Source organism: Trachypithecus francoisi, unplaced genomic scaffold (genome assembly GCF_009764315.1).
Source record: "Trachypithecus francoisi isolate TF-2019V2 unplaced genomic scaffold, Tfra_2.0 Lachesis_group7, whole genome shotgun sequence".
NCBI lineage: Eukaryota > Metazoa > Chordata > Mammalia > Primates > Cercopithecidae > Trachypithecus > Trachypithecus francoisi.
The window spans coordinates 9,110,824-9,131,493 of record NW_022681472.1 but is presented as its reverse complement, the minus strand read 5'-3'; the positions used below and the strand labels follow the sequence as shown (position 1 = coordinate 9,131,493).

Here is a 20,670-nt window from a genome sequence, read left to right as displayed (position 1 = left end):
AAAAATCATATTAGCTTTTTTTTCTTGCTGAATTCTCTTTTTAAGTTTAAACAAAAGTAGTTGTGGTAGAATATATATACATATAAAACCTAAAATTTCCCATCTTAACCAGTTAAGTGTACTGTTCAGTAGTAGAGCATTCACAGTGCTGTACATCCAGTCTCCAGAACGCTTTTCCTCTTGCAAAAGTGAAACTCTTTACCCATTAAACAGTAACTCCCTATTCCCCTCTCCCCCAGCCCAACAACCACCATTCTGTTCTCTGTCTCTCAGAATTTGACTATACCAAGTACTTCATGTAAGTAGAATCATAGAATGTTTGTCTTATTGTGACTGGCCTATTTCACTTAACATAATATCTGCAAGATTTATCTGTGTTGTGGTATATGTCAGACTTTCCCTACTTTTTACGGCTGAATAATATTCCACTGTATGTTCATACCACATTTTGCATTTTTTTCTATGTATAGTTGGAATTAAATACTGTAAAAACTATTTTATGCTCTTCTTTTAACTTAGCTACCATAATGTAAGCATTTTCCTTTTTTTTTTGGAGACAGAGTCTCGCTCTGTCCCCCAGGCTAGAGTACAGTGGCCGCGATCTCGGCTCACTGCAAGCCTGCCTCCTGGGGTCATGCCATTCTCCTGCCTCAGCCTCCTGAGTAGCTGGGACTACAGGCGTCCGCCTCCGCGTCCGGCTAATTTTTTGTATTTTTAGTAGAGACGGGGTTTCACCGTGGTCTTGATCTCCTGACCTTGTGGTCCACCCGCCTCAGTCTCCGAAAGTGCTGGGATTACAGGCGTGAGCCACTGTGCCCGGCTGCATTTTCCTCTTTTAAAATTTTTTTCAGATAATAGTTTATTTGAGATGTACAAAGTGAAATAAATCAATGCTATACAAAAATTAATAAAAATATTTTGCTCTTTTATTTATAAATTTCATAAACTATACTTAACATGATAAAAAGTTCTTGACTTCCATCCTTTATGGCTAAAAAAAAATTATTATTATTGTTTTATTTTATTTTATTTTTTGAGACGGAGTCTTGCTCTGTCACCCAGGTTGGAGTGTGGTGGCGCGATCTCGGCTTACTGCAAGCCCCGCCTCCCGGGTTCACACCATTCTCCTGCCTCAGCCTCCCAAGTAGCTGGGACTACAGGCGTCTGCCATCACACCCGGCTAATTTTTTGCATTTTTTGTAGAGACAGGATTTCACCATGTTAGCCAGGATGGTGTCGATCTCCTGAGCTCGTCATCCACCCGCCTCGGCCTCCCAAAGAGCTGGGATTACAGGCGTGAGCCACCGCACCGGCCGCATTTTCCTCTTTTTAAAAAATTTTCCAGATAATAGTTTATTTGAGGTGTATAAAATGAAATAAATCAATGCTATACAAAAATTAATAAAAATATTTTGCTCTTTTATTTACAAATTAATTTCATAAACTATACTTAACATGATAAAAAGTTCTTGACTTCCATCCTTTATGCCTAAAAAAATAAATTATTATTATTATTTTATTTTTTGAGACAGTCTTGCTCTGTCACCCAGGTTGGAGTGTGGTGGCGCCATCTCGGCTCACTGCAAGCTCCGCCTCCCAGGTTCACACCATTCGGCTGCCTCAGCCTCCCAAGTAGCTGGGACTATAGGTGCCTGCCACCACACCCGGCTAATTTTTTACATTTTTTGTAGAGACAGGGTTTCACCATGTTACCCAGGATGGTCTCGATCTCATGAACTCGTGATCCACCTGCCTCGGCCTCCCAAAGTGCTGGGATTACAGGCGTGAGCCACTGCGCCCAGCCAGCGAAAAATAAATTATTTTAATAGCTATTTAAATCTGCCTCCTGCTCCCAGAGAAGTTAATGTATTATATATATATATATTTCAAATTATCCCTAACCTTTAAACAAACTTAAGAGTAGATACTGCTCTATTTTCACATAGAATTGTAAACAGCCTTTTAAAACGCTGGAGTAGGCTGGGCGCGGTGGCTCAAGTCTGGAATTCCAACACTTTGGGAGGCTGAGGCAGGCGGATCACCTGAGGTCAGGAGCTTGAGACCAGCCTGGCCAACATGGTGAAACCCCCATCTCTACTAAAAATACAAAAAATTAGGCAGGCGTGTTGGCACATGCCTGTAATCCCAGCTACTTAGGAGGCTGAGGCAGGAGAATTGCTTGAACCCAGGAAGTGGAGATGTAGTGAGCCAAGATCATGCCATTGCCCTCCAGCCTGGGTGACAAGAATGAAACTCCATCCTCCCCGCCCCCGCTCTCCCCCCAAAAAAGCAAAAGCTAGAGTAACTTTCCACTAGTTAGAATTGAACTTCATAAAATGTAAGCATTTTATAAACCCTACAGTTCAGGTAATTTGATTTAATTATGACTGATCTGTAGGAATGTACAGTACAAATTTGTCAGTCATCCACAATTAAGAACAACTATTTATGAAGAAAAATTTTACTATGTTCAGAATAAGATTTTATTCATATTATTGAAGGTAGCTTTGTTCCCAATAAATGCTTCTCCTACTCTTTCTGTATATTTTAGGAGTTGTTTTCAATTCAAAAAGAAATAACATCTAGTTATTTGACTTTTTTTTTTCTTGCTTGAAACTGCTCTGTTTTGGTTTTTATAGATTTAATAAACATTGACAAGGCAGGATCAGTGGACTTCACTGCAACCTCTGCCTCCCTGATTCAAATGATTCTCCTGCCTCAGTCTCCCGAGTAGCTGAGATTACAGGTGCCCACCACCATGCCCGACTAATTTTCTTGTATTTTCAGTAGAGACGGGGTTTCATCATGTTGGCCAGGCTGGTCTCAAACTCCTGACCTCAGGTGATCTACCCACCTTGGCCTCCTAAAGTGCTGGGATTATAGGCGTGAGCCACCGTGCGCAGCCCTCTTTTTTCTTTATTGCCTGAGTTCTTGTTTTTTCCGTTCTCTTTGCTGGGCTTTCTCCTCGAAGACTTTTTCCATAGCTTTTGTTTTCTTGAAATTAGGATCTGAGGGATGCAAATTGAACACGTGGGAAGTGTACATTGCCTGAAACCATGCATTGCTAACATTTACCTCAAAGTCATCCTCTAATAATTTCTTTTTTTTCATGAGCTGCTTTTTCTTCTTTTTGCTGAGGTTCTGGTGCTCCACAATCTTGTAATTGAAGCGTTTCTTACTTTCCTCCTCCTCATCCAATGAAGAAAGCCATTTCAGCCTTTTGTCTTTCTATTTTAGTTTCTTCTTCTGGAAATGTGCCGTCTTTTGCAGATTTTATCCACTTGTTTCTTTATACCTATTTTTTTAAACTTCTTTAGCAAAGTACCACTCATTCATATCAACATCAGAGGGAAGTTAATTTTCACTGGCCTCTTCAACAAGAGTCTTCTTTTTCTTTTCTGTCTTTTTTTCTCTTTCTTCTTCTCTAAAAATTGTTCCTAAGGCATCAGTTTATCCTTTCCAATTTGTTCTTGACCATCTCTTTGCACTTTCTTTAAGACCTGGAACCCACTTCATTTCTGTTTCCATATCATTTTCTTTGTCTTTCTTTTCTTTTTTCTTGAATAACCTGCAAGAGTTGCCTATATTTAGTGATTTGTTTTTCATCATCCTTCTGACTTTTCTTTATTTTCCCATCTTCTTCTGCATTGACTTGGTCATCACCTTGTAGCTCCTTTTCTATCTCCTCTTCATTTTTGCTAGAGGAAGCTAAGTAGTCTTGAAAATCCATGTCCAAAAGCTCTTCCTTTTTAAACTTCCTATTGAATGTTGTAATTCTTTCATGAACAGTCTCATCCCAAGTGATTTCCACCATTGATGTTCCCATTGCAGCAGATGTGATATATTTTGCTTCATATGCTGTTAAATACACCTCTGAGTCTGTGTCCTTGGGCTTATCATCAAAAGTAGTATCATCTGGTATAAACCTTAGATCTGTGAAAGAATAACTACTTTCGAATTCCAGGCCACCACAATCCTCATAAATTTTACTGGCTGTTTCAGGAGAATCACAGTCTACCACTGCATAATAGTACTTCAGTCATTTGAGAATTAATAATCTCTCAGTTTTTCTCTAGAGGTCCAGTCCTTTTCTGGGGCATCTTCAGAAACACTTAATAGCTCTACTGGTCCTCAAACTTGCTCTTCCTTCACCCTCTCCTTTCCAAACTCTGAAAAATGTATTTTTACAGGAAATATAACACCTCCTTTGGGTTTAAATCAATTGAACAGAGCCAGCAAATCTTTTGCCTTTAATCTATCCAAGTCCATGTTGCAAACTGCTAATTGATGTGTAATGTCATCAGCATGAGGAGCAGGTTTATCTGATTCTCTCCAAGCATGCCCAAAACTAGATTCTTCTGGAAACACATCTGCCGTATCATCTTCATTTGCAGAACTAGTTTCTGTATTTCCTTTACCCCTTGCAAGATTAGGGCTGCTGTCACTTTCATCATCATCCTCCTCTTCATCTTCATCATCACCACTTCCATTATCATCATCACCTGAAGCTCTCCCAACAGTTGTAATTTCATTTTTAGATTCCTCATCACTTCCTGTTTTACTAACACTTTCTAAATCTTCCTTCAAAGCATCTTTGTCAAGCATTTTACTGTCTGTTGAGTTTTCATAACCATCACTGCCGCTTGTTGTGGCACTGATGAACCACTGGTTGCATTTATCTTCTTGTCTTAGAACACTTGATCTTGGGAGAGTTCACAGCAGAGGTGCCTGAGTCTAATGTCCTTCATTTTTCTTTGAAAGAAGAGTCGATAGTATGTTGAATAATGTTTTTTTCCTCTTTTGTACTTTTTTGTGTAAATTTTTTGCTGTCCTTCTTTGGACTTATGTTGGGAGCTATCTTAGATTTACATGGTTTTCATTTTTTTAATTATTTCAGAATTATCTATATCAGTTTTATTTTCAGAATCCTTTTGATTAGTTTTCTTGGTTTCTTTCTTTTTCTCAACTAGATTTTTTTGAATCTATTGCTTTTCTAGTCTGCGTTTTTTTCTTCTATATTTTCTTTTGATTCATTGCTTGCTATCTTCATCATAAAGATTGGAATCAGAATCTGAAAGGTCATAAAAATGTTTCAAGTCGTCTGTAGTGCTGTGGTTAATGTGGTATCCTCTTATCCATAGCATAGTTCAACTTGAACTTTTTTTTTTTGAAATGGAATCTCGCTCTGTTGCTAGGCTGGAGTGCAGTGGTGTGACCTCGGCTCACTGCAGCCTCTGCCTCACGGGTTCAAGTTATTCTCCTGCCTCAGCCTCCCGAGTAGCTGGGTAATGAGGTGCCCACCACCACACCCGGCTAATTTTTGTATTTTTAGTAGAGACGGGGTTTCAACATGTTGGCCATGCTGGTCTCGAACTCCTAACCTCAAGTGATCCACCTGCCTCAGCCTCCCAAAGTGCTGGAATTATAGGCGTGAGCCATCACGCCTGGCCAATTTTGACTTTTTGATTCTTTTCTGGCATTTCCTAAAATCTCAGGTCCTTTGCTATGTGCTCAAACTGCTGGTCACTGATTATTTCTTGTTTGGTGCCATTTTTAACTTTTAATCTTGCTAAACAAATGCTTGAAGAAACCAAACACATCTGGAGTTCTCTCCCTCTTGTTTAAAAAAAAAAAAAAAACCAAGAACCTTTGTAAGCATCTTACTGGCTGTGTAATATTTCATCAGATGGATATACTCTTACTTTATGTCATTACTTCCCCGTTGGATATTTGTTTTTAGTGTTGTGCTGTTGTAAAATTATACTCTTTAAACATCCTTTGTATTTTTGTGTTTTTAATTGCCATCTTAGAAATAGATTAGATATCAAGTTTCTAGGTTATAGAGAATGCTGTCTAACTTTTAGAAAGGTTGTTGCAGTTGTATTTGTCAGACTGAGATATTCTTAATTTTTGCATCTTGTTAATTTGTAAGAGAATATTGACATATGTTTAAATTTATTCATTTCTGTGCTGCTTACTGATGAAATTGTTTTTGAGATCAAATAACTTACTGATGAATTTTAAAAATATTTATTAGCTATTAAAAAAATAAGGTGTGACTTTAGAGGATTTTCCCACTTATCTAGCATATATTAAACAGAAAAGACAAAGAAGGACTTAGGAAAATGAAGTTTGGAAATGTGTGCTTTGTTGACATTATTTAGCTTATTTAAACTTGTTTCAGACTTCTATTCATTTTATTGTGGTACCATTATATTTATTAAATATTATATATATTTATGTATAACATTATTTGGGTTGGGTTTTTTTAATAGTACTGCAAAAGGTACATGTAATTTAATTTTGCTGCAGGTACAAACCCGTAGTGCTGATGAACCAATGACAACATTTGTTGTCTGTAATGAATGTGGAAATCGATGGAAGGTATGGACCCTCTTGGATTTATATTATACTCACAATAGAATGATTTCTTCTGGTCTTTTCATAGGTCTGCCTAGATATCTAAATATATACAGATATGCTCACACTATCCAGTACTCTTGTAGTCCCTGACTACTTGTAATGGAATATACTATCTTGTTACCCTACTAGAAATAAAAGAGTATTAACTTGACCTTACCACCTTTATTTGTTTTGGTACAGGAAATGGGGAGTGAATCTTAACTGCTCAGTTATTATATCACCATCCTTTTTTTTTTTTTTTTTTTTTTTTTTTTTTTTTTTTTTTTGAGGCGGAGTCTCGCTCTGTCGCCCGGACTGGAGTGCAGTGGCCGGATCTCAGCTTACTGCAAGCTCCGCCTCCCGGGTTTACGCCATTCTCCTGCCTCAGCCTTCCGAGTAGCTGGGACTACAGGCGCCCGCCACCTCGCCCGGCTAGTTTTTTTGTATTTTTAGTAGAGATGGGGTTTCACCGTGTTAGCCAGGAAGGTCTCGATCTCCTGACCTCGTGATCCGCCCGTCTCGGCCTCCCAAAGTGCTGGGATTACAGGCTTGAGCCACCGCGCCCGGCCTTATCACCATCCTATTTATACTATATTCATTAAGTAGTTTTGACTCTTTTACTTCAGAAAATCTCTATGTGTTTATTACTTATTTTAATAGATTTTGATTTTGGAAAAATTTTTTTCCCTTGTTGAAATCAGACCCAGTGATTTCAGTGTTTATTTTAGAAATTACAGATGAGCACTGCTGTCATTTTGTACACTTTTCACTAAGCCTTCATATTGCCTGTGTACTCTTGAAATTAGTCCCACACAGGCAAGTTTATATTATTTAAATGATTCATTCTTGAGTGATTTTGTGAAACAAAAGCATAAAATTTAAATTTGGACGCAGAAATACACATCAGTACTAAAAACATTTTAATTATTATAGATGGGGATGTTAAGGGTGTGAGTTTGGGAGGCTTATGTAGTAGGAATTTAGTCTTTGGAATCATGCAAACTGATTTTGAACTCCCTTGCCACTTCCCATTACTGAACTGTATTGTTCTTACGTATAAAATGTAAATACTACCCACATTTCGGATTGTGATCAAGAGTAGAGATAATATGTTTGATGCGCCTGGTAATTGTTGGTGTTCTAAAAATGCTGGCTATTTTTATTAGTTTTTCTGAAGTTTGTACAAGTTTTTTTTTTTTTTTCATTTATAGTTACATAGACTTTTCAGTTTAATGCTCATTTTGAATTATTCACTTAGCTTAAAGCATTTTCTAAAAATCAGAAGTGAACTAGAAGCCCTTTGGGCCAGAGTCCCAAACCATATTGAGGATATCCATTTGGCTTCCTCAACTCCACTTTAAGGGGTTGGGGCCAGTACCTATTTTATTTATTCATTAATTTTTTTGAGACAGCGCCTCTGTTGCCCAGGCTGGAGTGCAGTGGCGCTATCTCAGCTCACTCATTCCTTCACCTCCCAGGTTCAAGCGATTCTCCTGCCTCAGCCTCCCAAGTAGCTGGGATCACAGGAACGTGCCACCCACGCCGAGCTAATTTTTGTATTTTTGGTAGAGACAGAGTTTTGCCATGTTGGCCAGGCTGCTCTTGAACTCCTGACTTCAGGTGATCTGCCTGCCTTGGCCTCCTAAATTGCTGGGATTACAGGCGTGAGCCACCGTGCCCGGCCAGTACCCTTATTACGTACAAAGATTTAGTTCTGAGCTGGAAAGGTTACTGCTATTGAAAGTATCTTCGGCCGGGCGCGGTGGCTCAAGCCTGTAGTCCCAGCACTTTGGGAGGCCGAGACGGGCGGATCACGAGGTCAGGAGATCGAGACCATCCTGGCTAACACGGTGAAACCCCGTCGCTACTAAAAATACAAAAAACTAGCCGGGCGAGGTGGCGGGCGCCTGTAGTCCCAGCTACTCGGGAGGCTGAGGCAGGAGAATGGCCTAAACCCAGGAGGCGGGGCTTGCAGTGAGCTGAGATCAGGCCACTGCACTCCAGCCTGGGCGGCAGAGCCAGACTCTGTCTCAAAAAAAAAAAAAAAAAAGTATCTTCATGGTTTGGAACAGTATTTCCTACTCATCTCAGGTTGCAGAAGTTGTCCTTGGTCTAGGAGAGGGACATTCACCTTTTTCAATCCTGTTGAGCAAATTTGGCCTGTTCTCTTGGATTTGTTTTGCATGATGGATCTTTTTTTTTGTTTTTTTTGAGACGGAGTCTTGTTCTGTTTCCAGGCTAGAGTGCAGTGGCGTGATCTCAGCTCACTGCAACCTCCGCCTCCCGGGTTCAAGAGATTCCCCTGCCTCAGCCTCCCGAATAGCTGGGACTACAGGCGCGCGCCACCATGCCCGGCTAATTTTTTGTGTTTTAGTAGAGACGGGGTTTCACCATGTTGGCCAGGATGGTCTTGATCTCCTGACCTCATGATCTGCCCACCTCGGCCTCCCAAAGTGCTGGGATTACAGGTGTGAGCCACTGTGCCTGGCTGATGGATCTTTTTTTTTTTTTTTTTTTTTGAGGCGGAGTCTTGCTCTGTCACCCAGGCTGGAGTGCAGTGGCCGGATCTCAGCTCACTGCAAGCTCCGCCTCCCGGGTTCCCGCCATTCTCCTGCCTCAGCCTCCTGAGTAGCTGGGACTACAGGCGCCTGCCACCTCGCCCGGCTATTTTTTTGTATTTTTAGTAGAGACGGGGTTTCACTGTGTTCGCCAGGATGGTCTCGATCTCCTGACCTTGTGATCCGCCCGTCTCGGCCTCCCAAAGTGCTGGGATTACAGGCTTGAGCCACCGCGCCCGGCGGATCATTTTTATTATGGTGATGAAGTGTGCAATGCAGTTTGTTTTGAATACATGCAGTTTGTGACACAAGTTTTGACATAGTACTTAATTGAATTTAAGAAAGTTCAATTTAGGATAGAAAGCTGATGCCTAGGGTGGCATATTTTAGAAGTTCAAGTTTGGAATTTTTTTTTTTTACCTTAAAAACATAAAGAGGTATTTAATAAAAATGCTGAAATTGTTTTATACAAGTTCTTTAGTTATATGTTCCTAGTAGTTGTAAGTTGGGAAAGTCAGGCACTTAAGATAGGTGATTATTATGTGTGAAAAATACAGCATCTTTTTCAAAAATGCATCCTTTTTAAAAGCAGGGTCAGGGGTATGCTGTATTAAATGGGGAATGAACCTTATTGGTATTTAAAGGTCTCACAAAATATTTTTTCTTTTTTGACAGTTCTGTTGAGTTGGAAGAATTGGCAAAATATCTGGACCATTAAGAAAACGGATTTTGTAATTAGCTTTAAACTAGGCCAAGCAACTAGTTTTCCTGTAAATCAGATTTTTAAAGCAACTTGGGTTAGACTTTGTTTTTGACCTAACATCCCTTCCTTTAAATGCCTTCTGTAGTTTCAGATCAGTAGGGAGACCATATAATAATTATATGGTATCTGTTTCAAAACATATTTTTTCCGTTTTTATAAGTAAGTTGATATCACTTAAATGTTTGGCAATATTTTTTCTTTCTTAACGGAAAATATACGTTAACTTTTTTCTTTTACACTGTGAAACATACACAGTAGAAATTCTGTTATTCTCTGTTATTAATACATAAATGAAAATACTTTTTTTTTCATTTTTCATATTGGCATGTAGCTGCAAATAAATATTAAAGGAGGAGAAAAGGTAATATAATTTTAGGTTTACCAAATATGGTGTGTATTCAAATAATACTTGACCAGCTTATCTAAAATGTACATAATTTTGAGGTAGCTTATGAATTTGATTTTAATTATTATGTTCACAAGCTTGGAATATTAGGTATTATTTTGCATCTGTAACTAACCATGATCATCATTTCTTGTAATTTCTTGTACATGTATATTGTTCTTAATAGATTTTTGGAAACAAGACTTTATTGAGATCAATTTGGTTTTCCTACTAATTTACCTGTTTGACTTTATAATGTGTTTTAGTTTTGCAGAAGAAAACTGTTGTAGTTTAGAAGGCTTTTCATAAATCCCCTCATAGGCACAGATGAAAACTTCCCACTATTTTTTTCCCCTCTTAGGAAGACATACCGGAAAGAAAATGTTTAGCATCTTAGTGTAGTATAGCTATTGTAAACAGTTCATGACTAGATTTTGATTCGGAAATCTATACTGACCAAGGATTAATCTTAAGGATTGTATAAATCATTAAAGCTGTGGTCTTTTCATGTGGAGATTGATAGAAAATATTTTTGTCCCACGTCTTATTTGCTGACTTTTTCTGTCAATGAGTGAGATTGTTGAACAAACTGAATATATGGGCTATAGCAAGTAGCTTTACAGTACAGATCTTACAATTAAGTTTTACTTTTTGTTAAAGTGTGTACCATTTTTTTGTTTGGAGTAAGGCAAAAATTGTTTTCACATAGGTTCCCTAGGGTACACTTGCTCTAGCATACTTTAAAGGCCACTGTTGCAAAGTCTACATTTTATGCTGAATCTGCATTCTGTCAGGCACACATAGAAAGACCTCAGTACATGCTTTGCACTCTCCTTTGCTCCCTTTTTCCAATTTCTTATTGCATATCATTTTGTTGTAATACAGAAAGCAGCATTTTTAAATGTCCTAGTTAAGAATTGGCCCACCGGTACCAACTCAACCTCTATTTTGTCAGCTCATAGTTGAAGATTTTGTTTTATTTCAAAAATAAAGTACATTTTTGAAATAATGAGTTTCAGAATAAAATAATCTCACTTTTAAATTAAGTGATCCATTTTAAAATTTGTAATTCAATAAAGTTTTTTTGTTGTTAAACATGTATCACATTTTGTCATTTTATTTAGACATTGAAGCTTGCTTTACCTTTTGTTTAACCACATACTCGCTCTCCCTTCAACTACTAAGGTATTTCTAAAGTACAGTTTTAATTAAGTGAAGCCTGGTCTTCAGTAAAAACTAGTATTCAGCAGCACTTCAGAGCATGTTGTCTTTCTTATCTTTTCCTGGACCTCTGGTGATGGATGGAATGGCAGGTTCTGAGTAAATATGTGAGCGTGTCCCATGTGTATACTTAATTTAATGTGAGAGACCAAATAGTGAGTCTTGCTATTGGAAAATACTGGACTTTATTTTATTTAATTATTTTTTTGAGATGGAGTCTTGTTCTGTTGCCCAGGCTGGAGTGCAATGGCGCAATCTCAGCTCACTGCAACCTGTGCCTCCCAGGTTCAAGCGATTCTCCTGCCTCAGCCTCCCAAGTAGCTAGGATTACAGGCACCCACCACCATGCCCAGCTAATTTTTGCATTTTTTAGTAGAAACGGGGTTTCACCATGTTGGCCAGGCTGGTCTCGAACTCCTGACCTCAGGTGATCCAGCCCCCTCGGCCTCCCAAAGTGCTGGGATTACAGGCATGAGCCACCATGCCCGGCCCAATACTAGACATTTGTAAAATAATTGGAAGTAAATATTAAGGGTAATATTTTATGATATTTACTAATGAACATGCAAAGGAATTAGACAAATACAGTGGCAGATAATGAAGAACCATCCTGGGGAAAGCAGAAAATAACAATCTTGGTTTTCTAGCTGACCTGGGTGATGACGAGCATTGGTTTATAAATTTTGCTAAGCCGTGGCAAAAATTCAGAAATATTTATATTCACCCAATCATCTAAACCTATATATAATCTTACAAATGGCAAATATTTTAAGTATTAAGAAGACAGCAAAAGAAATAACAGGCTGTGCTTTGAATTTTTGTAGCTACATAGTGGTGGTCCTTGTGGGTCAAATTGTAATTTGTGGATTTGAATTGACTTTATTTCTTTTTTCTCTGTTAATTTTTGGAGACAGGGTCTCACTCATTGACCCTGACAAGTGCAGTGGCACAATTTGCTCACTGCAATCTCCACCTCCTGGGCTCAAGTGATCCTCCCATTTAGTACCCATTTAGTTGTATTTAGTTATAGAAAATTAACCATTCGAAAGGAATTGTATATCCCACTGGGAAACATGATGGGGATAATCACTGAATTACTAGTGAAAGCCACATATGAGGCCGGGCATGGTGACTCACGCCTGTAATCCCAACACTTTAGGAGGCCGAGGTAGGTGGATCACCTTAGGTCAGGAGTTTGAGACCAGCCTGACCAACATGGTGAAAACCCATCTCTACTAAAAATACAAAATTAGCTGGGCATGGTGGTGCATGCCTGTAATCCCAGCTACTTGGGAGGCTGAGGCAGGAGAATTGCTTGAATCTGGGAGGCGGAGGCTGCAGTCAGCCAAGATCGTGCCACTGCACTCCAGCGTGGGCAACAAGAGCAAAACTCTGTCTCAAAAAAAGTCACATATGAAAAACAAAGGACCAACCTTAAGGATACTGCTTCACGGGAAATAGGACAGAGTTACAGAGTTTGACAGAGTTACAAATTCCTCGGAAGTAATGGAAGAATTATGTTGAACAATGTTTAAGTTGAAGTCAATAAAAAGTAATAGTGAAGTATTACTATTTCACTCTGTTTTAGACTCTACAACATAGATGTGTAGAAAAGGTGCATATGCCACTCAGACCTTCATGACTGTTCCTGAAAATTTGGTTTCTGCTGTCCCTTACCTGCTCCCTCTAAAGTCCCATTCTACCCAGCGAACTCCTATCATTTCTGTAAGATTTACCTCCTCCAAGAAACCTGACCTCCTAAGTCATGCCTACATCCTGTGTTTGGGGGCCGTTTTTCAATGTTGCAGGAATATTCTGCACAATATGGAAAGTGGAAAAAACAGCTGAGTGGAAAAAACAGCTTATAATCATGGCTATATTCGATAATCAACAGCTATTACTTAGTAGAGATGGAGTTAAGTTATGGAAAATATGTTCACTGCTGTGTCTCTAGCATCCAGAAGAATGCCTGTCATATAGTAGTAGGTGCTCATGAAATAGTTTTTCTTGGATATGTCTTTGTCAGTGTGTTACATGATGTTCTTGACTGTTCAAGAGCTAAGATATAAAGAAAAAAAGAATGTTCCATGGGTTGGGGACCTGCAGAGGTAGAGTGGATAACTACTGGTTGGTCATGTTTTAGACTCCAACTTTATTTTTATTTTTATTTTTTTATTTTTTTGAGATGGAGTTTTGCTCTTGTTGCCCAGGCTGGAGTGCAGTGGCGCGATCTTGGCCCACTACAACCTCCACCTCCCAGGTTCAAGTAGTTCTCCTGCCTCAGCCTCCCGAGTAGTTGGGATTACAGGCATGTGCCTCCACGCCCAGCTAATTTTGTATTTTTAGTAGAGACGGGGTTTCTCCATGTTGGACAGGCTGGTCTTGAACTCTCAACCTCAGGTGATCCACCCGCCTCAGCCTACCAAAGTGCTGGGATTACAGGCCTGAGCTACCATGCCCGGCCTAGACTCCAACTTTAAGGAATGTAAGGAGTTAAGAGTATTGGGAGATCCCTTTTGGTGCTTTATTTCTGCAAAGTGATGCAACAGTTTCAGTGTACTCTTGTACTTGTTTATCCTGTACTCTTGTACTTGTTTATGCAGCTGGAGGATGGAAATTGAAAGCACAAGGAGCTATCTCAGGTGACTTACCTTGGTCTGATTCCTCTCCCTGGATGCTATATAAAGATAGCTTATTTTTCTTTTTCCCCTTAATGGCCATGATTTCAAAGAGACACATTTCATATGTGCTATCCCATACAGTCTGGTTAAATTGGTCCAAGTGTTTTTATAATTGGATGACTGAACTACTTTGAAATAAACGTTATTTGTGTGATAATGCCAATGTGAAATTATAGCAGGTATTAAAAAAGCACAAATTGAGAGCACTGGAGTTTGGACTGTGATAGCTATAGCTTCTGTCTCAGCATTACTGAACTCATTAATGAACTCAACATTAGTTCCCAAATACTTTCCTAATTTATTTAGGGGCAGTTTTGCCCCTTCTCCTCTCTACATGACTCCGGCGGGTCTCATTCACAGTGTCCCCCCTACCCCATGACCGTCCTTGAGATTCCCATATGAACAGTGACAGCTAAGTCAGCTTGAGCTGCGTTTGGGGCTCCCTGCAGCTTTTTGCCTACTACATGCAGATCCTTTGTGTATCATGAAGCTGAGGGGAGCTGAGAGATGGAGAGAGTCCTGATAATATCAGAGGTCTGGATCCAGCCATGTGGAAGCTAGAACTACTGTAGACTTCCTGTTTATGAAGGGAAAACATTTTCCTTTTTGTTTAAGCTAGTTTGAAACAGGTTGCTGTCACAAGCAAGTGAAAAAAAATCTTAAATTATTTTGGGTGAATATTTGAGTTAAATAAAAGAGCTGATACAAAACATCAAAAGCTATGAGAATACTGCTAAGATTTCCAGTTAACCTGCAGAAGCAAAAGAGATCTGGGGGAGTGTTAAGGTTATAGGTTAATATCAGGCTGACTTATCTTAATATTTTGCTGATCTGTGTCCATCTTTTTCAATTTTTTTATTAACAACAGGTAACATGAGATCCACCTACTTAACAAATTTTTGTATTTGTTGTACAGCAGATCTCTAGCACTTACCTTATATAACTGAAACTTTATACCCATTGAACAGCACCTCCCTACTTCCCCTCTCGCCAGCCCCTGGCAACCACCATTCTACTCTCTGCTTCTATGAGTTTAGCTATTTTATGCAGTATTTGTCTTTCTTTCACTTAGCACAGTGTCCTCAAGATTCGTCCATTATCCTGATTCATCCATTCTGTCACATATGGCAGGATTTCCTTATTTTTATGGCTAATATTTCATTGTATACACACACACACACATATCGCTTTTTTTTGAGATGGGAGTCTCAACTTATAATGAATTAGATGATAAATAAATATTGTGCAGAATATTCCTGCAACATTGAAAAACGGCCCCCAAACACAGGATGTAGGCATGACTTAGGAGGTCAGGTTTCTTGGAGGAGGTAAGTCTTACAGAAATGATAGGAGTTCGCTGGGTAGAATGGAACTTTAGAGGGAGCAGGTAAGGGACAGCAGAAACCAAGTTTTCAGGAACAGTCATGAAGGGCTGAGTGGCATATGCACCTTTTCTACACATCTATGTTGTAGAGTCTAAAACAGAAATGAGGCTGGCTAGGGAGGCAGTAGCCTGACTGCAGAGAGCCTTGCTTATTATGCTGGGCCAAGAACTTGGTATTTGACTCCAGGCAATCAGGAACTACTGAAAGATGTTAAGGAGTGGAAGGATGGTGACAAACAGAAATTTTTGTGAGAATGACCACCCTGTAGGCATTTGAAAGATGGATTTGAATGGACTGAGACTAGAAGCAGGAGACCGGGAAGCTCTTTTGGCAATGATGCAGATAAGAGATGATGGGGGTCAGAGGAAAGAAAGAGACAGGTAAGAAATAGGAGGTAAAATTGGCAAGGCTGGGTGATTATGTGTGGGAAGAGAAAAGGAGGGAAGAGTCACAGTTAACACTGGATAAGAACTTAGGTGACTGGCTGGGTCACTGGGCTGCAGGCAGGGCCAGGCTTGGGGTGTGGAGGCAGTGGGGTCATGAGTCACAACCAAGCGCTGGTGTGTTCCACCCTCTGGGATACACCAGTGGAGATGGCCATCTGGGAGCTGATTCTCAAGTTCAGGAGAAAGTCTTGACTGGATCCCAGTTTGGTAGCCATCAGTAGGTTGGTAGGTATTTTAAACAAGGGGATATGAGGACCAAGGGAGAACATACAGATTGGCAAGAAAAGGAAACCCAAGTCCATGCCTTAGGGGCCACCACATTTAATGGCCAGGTAATAACAGCAGTGACTAATGTGTAGTAAGTGCTTACTGTATTGTACATAGAGTGGCTTTAATCCTCAGCAACACCAGGGATTAGCACCATTATTATCCTCAATTTCACTGATGAAGAAGCAGACCCAGAAAGCCTGAGTTCCCACTGCCACATGGTCAGTAGGGGAGTCTGAGAATCTGATTCCAGAATCCAAGCCCTTAGCTGCTGTGCTCTTCTGCCTGGGAAGGAAATGAAGAAGATAGAGAATATGGAGAACTGGGAGAGCACCTCAGAAGCTGAGGGAAGTGTTGTTTCAAGGAAGGAGTCATCCATGATATCAGGAGCTGAGCAGCCCACTGAGAAGGCTGGGAAAACTGCGCTGTAGACTTGGCGGGGAGAGGCCTCCTTGGAGCAGTTGAGGGCACTGGAGCAGCTCAAGGTGAGAACGGGGAGATGATGAAATGGAGACAGCAAGTGTGGGCTACTGTGAAAGATCTGTTGAGAAAGGGGGCGACAAGAGGCAGCCCTTACAGTGGAACACAGGTTTGTTTTTAACGGCAAATCGAGCATGCTTACGGTGTGGGAAATAGCCAAGGTGAACTCAGTGATACAGGAGGGTGGGGAGAAATTGCTGGAACAAAGCTCTATGTAAGAGTCTTCGTTTACCACTGTTCACCACTGCCCCTCAAGACACTCTCATGCATTTGCTGCCATATTTCCATATTCCCCGACTTGCTTCTTACCTGTATTGACAAGATGAATCCTAAATCTCCTTTGGGGCTCTCAGTTCTCTCTATCCTTGCAGTGATATACCCTCAGCTATCTTTTCATGCACAATTCTCCAGGCAATCTTATTCGCCTATGTGCTGAAAAACCCCAAAATCAACACACCAGCCTAGACTCACCCACCCAGATTCCTCCATCCAACTGATTCCAACATGTCCTTTTGTGTGTGTCTTCCCTCATTCTCAGCATGTCGATTCCTTTGGGGTCGCTCAGTTGTGAATACCATCTCATCCAGTTCCCTCCCTGCCTCCAACACATCCACGTTCTTGTTCTCTGGATTTTGACTTTGGTGCCATCTCCACCAGAATCTTTCCACAACCCTTCATGACTTCTGCAGTGCTGTTCTTCCCCTGCTGTGGTTCTTACTGTATCAGAGTTGCTGCTGACATGTCTGTTTGCTTTTACTGAATGTAAACTACTAGAGGGCAGGGCTTATGTCTTATTCACAATTACATCCTTTTTCTTTAGTAAGAAATGAGATTGGAAAACTTACAAGCACATGTAAGGGATTAACACCTCGAAAAGGAGGAGAGAGCACATGGTTCTCTGGGATTGGACTGAGGGAGATAAGAATAGACACTGATCTATATGTGTTTATAGGTTGCATGGGAAGTTGAGGGGGCTTAGGGACACAATTTGCATAGTAGAGTAGGAGGTAAAATGGTTTCCTGAGAATGAAGGAGAGGGGCTTGGGTTTGGGGCTTGAGTTGAGTCATGAAGATACAGCAGGCAGGCTATGGAGAGGCCAGGGAGGGAGAAGGACCCAGAGGAGAGCCATCCCCCTCGAGGGCGGGAGCACGGTGCCGCCTCCTGCAAAGTAGCGTCTTTCCCACTACTCAGAGCGTCCAGGATTTTGAGTGTGTTTCTTCAGAATGGTCTGGGTCTACCAACCGATATTTTTACCTGTAAGTTATGAAGTTCTTTTTACCTCTGAGAAGTTATTCTTTTTACCTATGATAAAAATAGTGGGCTCTAAGGACAGAATCGTAGTCTGGGAGCAAAAAGATATGCTGCACATATCCCTACTTTCTTAATCTTCTGTTTCCCAAATATGTACATATGGAAAAATAAAGATTGAGGTAAAATTCTTGTGCTTTATTTCTTTAAAGAATGAAAATGCCCATATTTCTTTCAGTAATAAAAATGGAAATATGCTTATTTGACAGTTTTGTTGTGAACATGACCAAGTTATGAATTTTAAAATTCATTCTTTAGGTTGGCAAATTCTGATAATAAAATAACAGTAACTGTTTTCAACAAAAGAATTTTCTAAGCACTGCTTCTGTTACCAGACACTTGAGACTGATCCACTTCAGAGCACAGTGCTTTACATTAACCATGTAGAGATCCACACACACACACATACGTATCTCCATACATACATACATACTGTAAGATCAAGTGGAATGCTATTTTTACATGTAGTGGTCACATCTTTATGAACTGTGAATTTGGGTCCTGTAATGGCACTGATAAGTGAAGTATTCAAACCGAGCTTGATGGATGGAAGAGGTCGTTGAGAAACACCTGAATGTCTTTTCTTTGGGGAGAGAGTAATCAATTACCAAATTCATGCAAAACAGAAGTGGTTCCCTTTGCTCTGGTGGATGTACCTGCTCCGGGCAGCAAGGAGCCTTCTGTGTAGCCTTCGCCACTGACAACATGCTACTGTTACTGTAAATGCAAATATGCTATCTTTCTACAACAGCCATATCCCTTTTTTTTTCAAAAGTATCACTAAAGATGGCTGCAATTTACATTGTGAATATATAGCAGTCTGTTGAAGGAATCATCTGTTATTAGAATAGCCTGAGTATTACCCCAGCAGAAGATGCTACAACCTCTAAATTCCCTGTGCTAGATGTAGCCCATGAGTTCTTTTATTATTTTATTAATAATAAATATATTTGAAAAATCCTATGCTTCAATGGATTTCTCCGATAAGGACTGAAGCAAGTCCTTATAGACAGCAGAGTTCATGAATCGAGGATATGAGTCTCTGTGCATCAGGGTGTAAATCTGAAGTTGAGCATCATCGAATATGTGTTGGGATGGCTCCACCATGTTTCTGTTGATGACTTCTCTCACACGGGAGTCTAAGCTCACCTGTCGACAGAAACGAGCAGGAGCTGTATTAGAGACTCTAGTTGTATCTCTATCCCAAACTCCTAGAGCTTGTGGGGTTTGTTGTTGTTTTTGTTTTTGTTGTTGTTGTTGTTGTGGTTTGTTTTGTTTTGAGACAGAGTCTTACTCTGTCGCCCAGGCTGGAGTGCAGTGGCGCAATCTCAGCTCACTGCAGCCTCCGCCTCCCGGGTTCAAGCAGTTCTCCTACTTCAGCCTCCCGAGTAGGTGGGATTACAGGCACCCACCACCTCACCTAGCTAACTTGTATTTTTAGTAGAGATAGGGTTTCTCCGTGTTGGCTGGTCTCGAACTCTTGACCTCAGGTGATCTGCCCGCCTCGGCCTCCCTAAGTGCTGGGATTACAGGCATAAGCCACTGTGCCCGGCCTTGTTGTGTTTTAAATATCCCAAACCAAACAAGATAATCCAAAAAATCCAAACCGCTAAAAGAGAAACCAAAAGCATAATCAACGCCGTTCTCAAATGTCAGTGGCATCAGCAGGCTCCAGAGGGCTTGTGAGAGCGGTTGCTGGGCCCCACCCTAGACTCAGTAGGTGCAGGGGCTCCTGATAGCTTGTTATTTCCCGCAAGTTCTAAGTGATGCTGGCGGGGCTCACACTGCTGCTTTGAAGAAAACAGGCAGCACAGACTGCCCCTTGCTCATTTCCTTGTAACATGGGGGCTGACGCGTGGAGGCCCAGGCTTCCCCTGCTGGCCCACAGTGGCAGGGCTCTGGGGATGAGTGCTGGCCTGCCCAGAGGGTTGGGCACAGGGGTGAAGTAGGAAGTTGACTCAAAACCCTGGAAGGTTCCAATCACAGGGCCTGAGGGCAGACGATGCCTGTGTTTAAATTCCAGCCCTGGCCGGGTATGGTGGCTCACACCTGCAATCCCAGCGCTATGGAGTTCGAAACCAGCCTTGCCAACGTGGCAAAACCCCATCTCTCTACGAAAAATAAAAAATATTAGCTGGGCATGGTGGCAGGCACCTGTAATCCCAGCTACTCGGGAGGCTGAGGCAGGAGAATCGCTTGAACCTGGGAAGTGGAGGTTGCAGTGAGCTGAGACCACGCCACTGCACTCCAGCCTGGGCAACAGAGCAAGACTCCATCTCAAAACAAACAGACAAACAAAACCAACCCTGTCACTGTATTGTTGTGGGGCCTCAGGCAAGGTAAACTGTGTTCTAGTGAGCTCCTCCCCTGAAGTGGGGGTGATGATGACCGTAGTGTCTTATGTTTTTGGTGGTTTAATGACAAAAGTGCTTGGATTTCACTAAGCCCATAGATGTTGATTGCTCTGATGTTTGGCTCTTCCTAGACAAGGTCTACCTGCCTCGGCCTCCCATAGTGCTGGGATTACAGGCGTGAGCCACCGTGCCTGGCCTGTGTTTTGGTTGTATAATACTTTAAAAGACTGATGAAAAACTTTGCCTAAAAAAAAAACATGACAAAATTAAAATATGTGGAAGCCATAAATTAAAGAACAAAAATTATCTTGCTCTTTATTAGTCCAAAATGAAAATAACTTTCTGGACTCAGTATTCTTAAGAAAGCAAAATATAACGGTGCAAAATTAAGTAAGCCAACGACCCCACCACCTGGTCTG

The 20,670-nt window shown here is 40.8% G+C and overlaps 2 protein-coding genes and 1 pseudogene across 7 annotated transcripts in view; 1 reads left to right on the top strand and 2 right to left on the bottom strand.

The window, feature by feature from the left end:
- TCEA1 (transcription elongation factor A1) overlaps positions 1–11,206 on the top strand; it is a 61,069-nt gene extending 49,863 nt beyond the window's left edge. For 3 of the 5 annotated variants that reach the window (XM_033203679.1, XM_033203676.1, XM_033203678.1), the window contains 2 exons: positions 6,313–6,384; positions 9,636–11,206. In XM_033203679.1, coding sequence (XP_033059570.1) covers positions 6,313–6,384; positions 9,636–9,644 — 81 coding nt within the window. In that variant the 3' untranslated portion in view covers positions 9,645–11,206. Of the gene's footprint in view, positions 1–239; positions 299–6,312; positions 6,385–9,635 lie in introns of all 5 variants that reach the window. The other 2 variants (XM_033203675.1, XM_033203677.1) reach the window with 1 other exon arrangement.
- On the bottom strand, positions 2,587–5,621 carry LOC117079649 (annotated as a pseudogene).
- Positions 11,207–18,014: 6,808 nt separating the features above from the next.
- The window catches only part of RGS20 (regulator of G protein signaling 20), an 83,892-nt gene continuing 81,236 nt past the window's right edge, over positions 18,015–20,670 (bottom strand). The window contains exon 5 of one of the 2 annotated variants that reach the window (XM_033203673.1): positions 18,015–19,046. In XM_033203673.1, coding sequence (XP_033059564.1) covers positions 18,858–19,046 — 189 coding nt within the window. In that variant the 3' untranslated portion in view covers positions 18,015–18,857. The remainder of the gene's footprint in view (positions 19,047–20,670) is intronic. The other variant, XM_033203674.1, reaches the window with a different exon arrangement.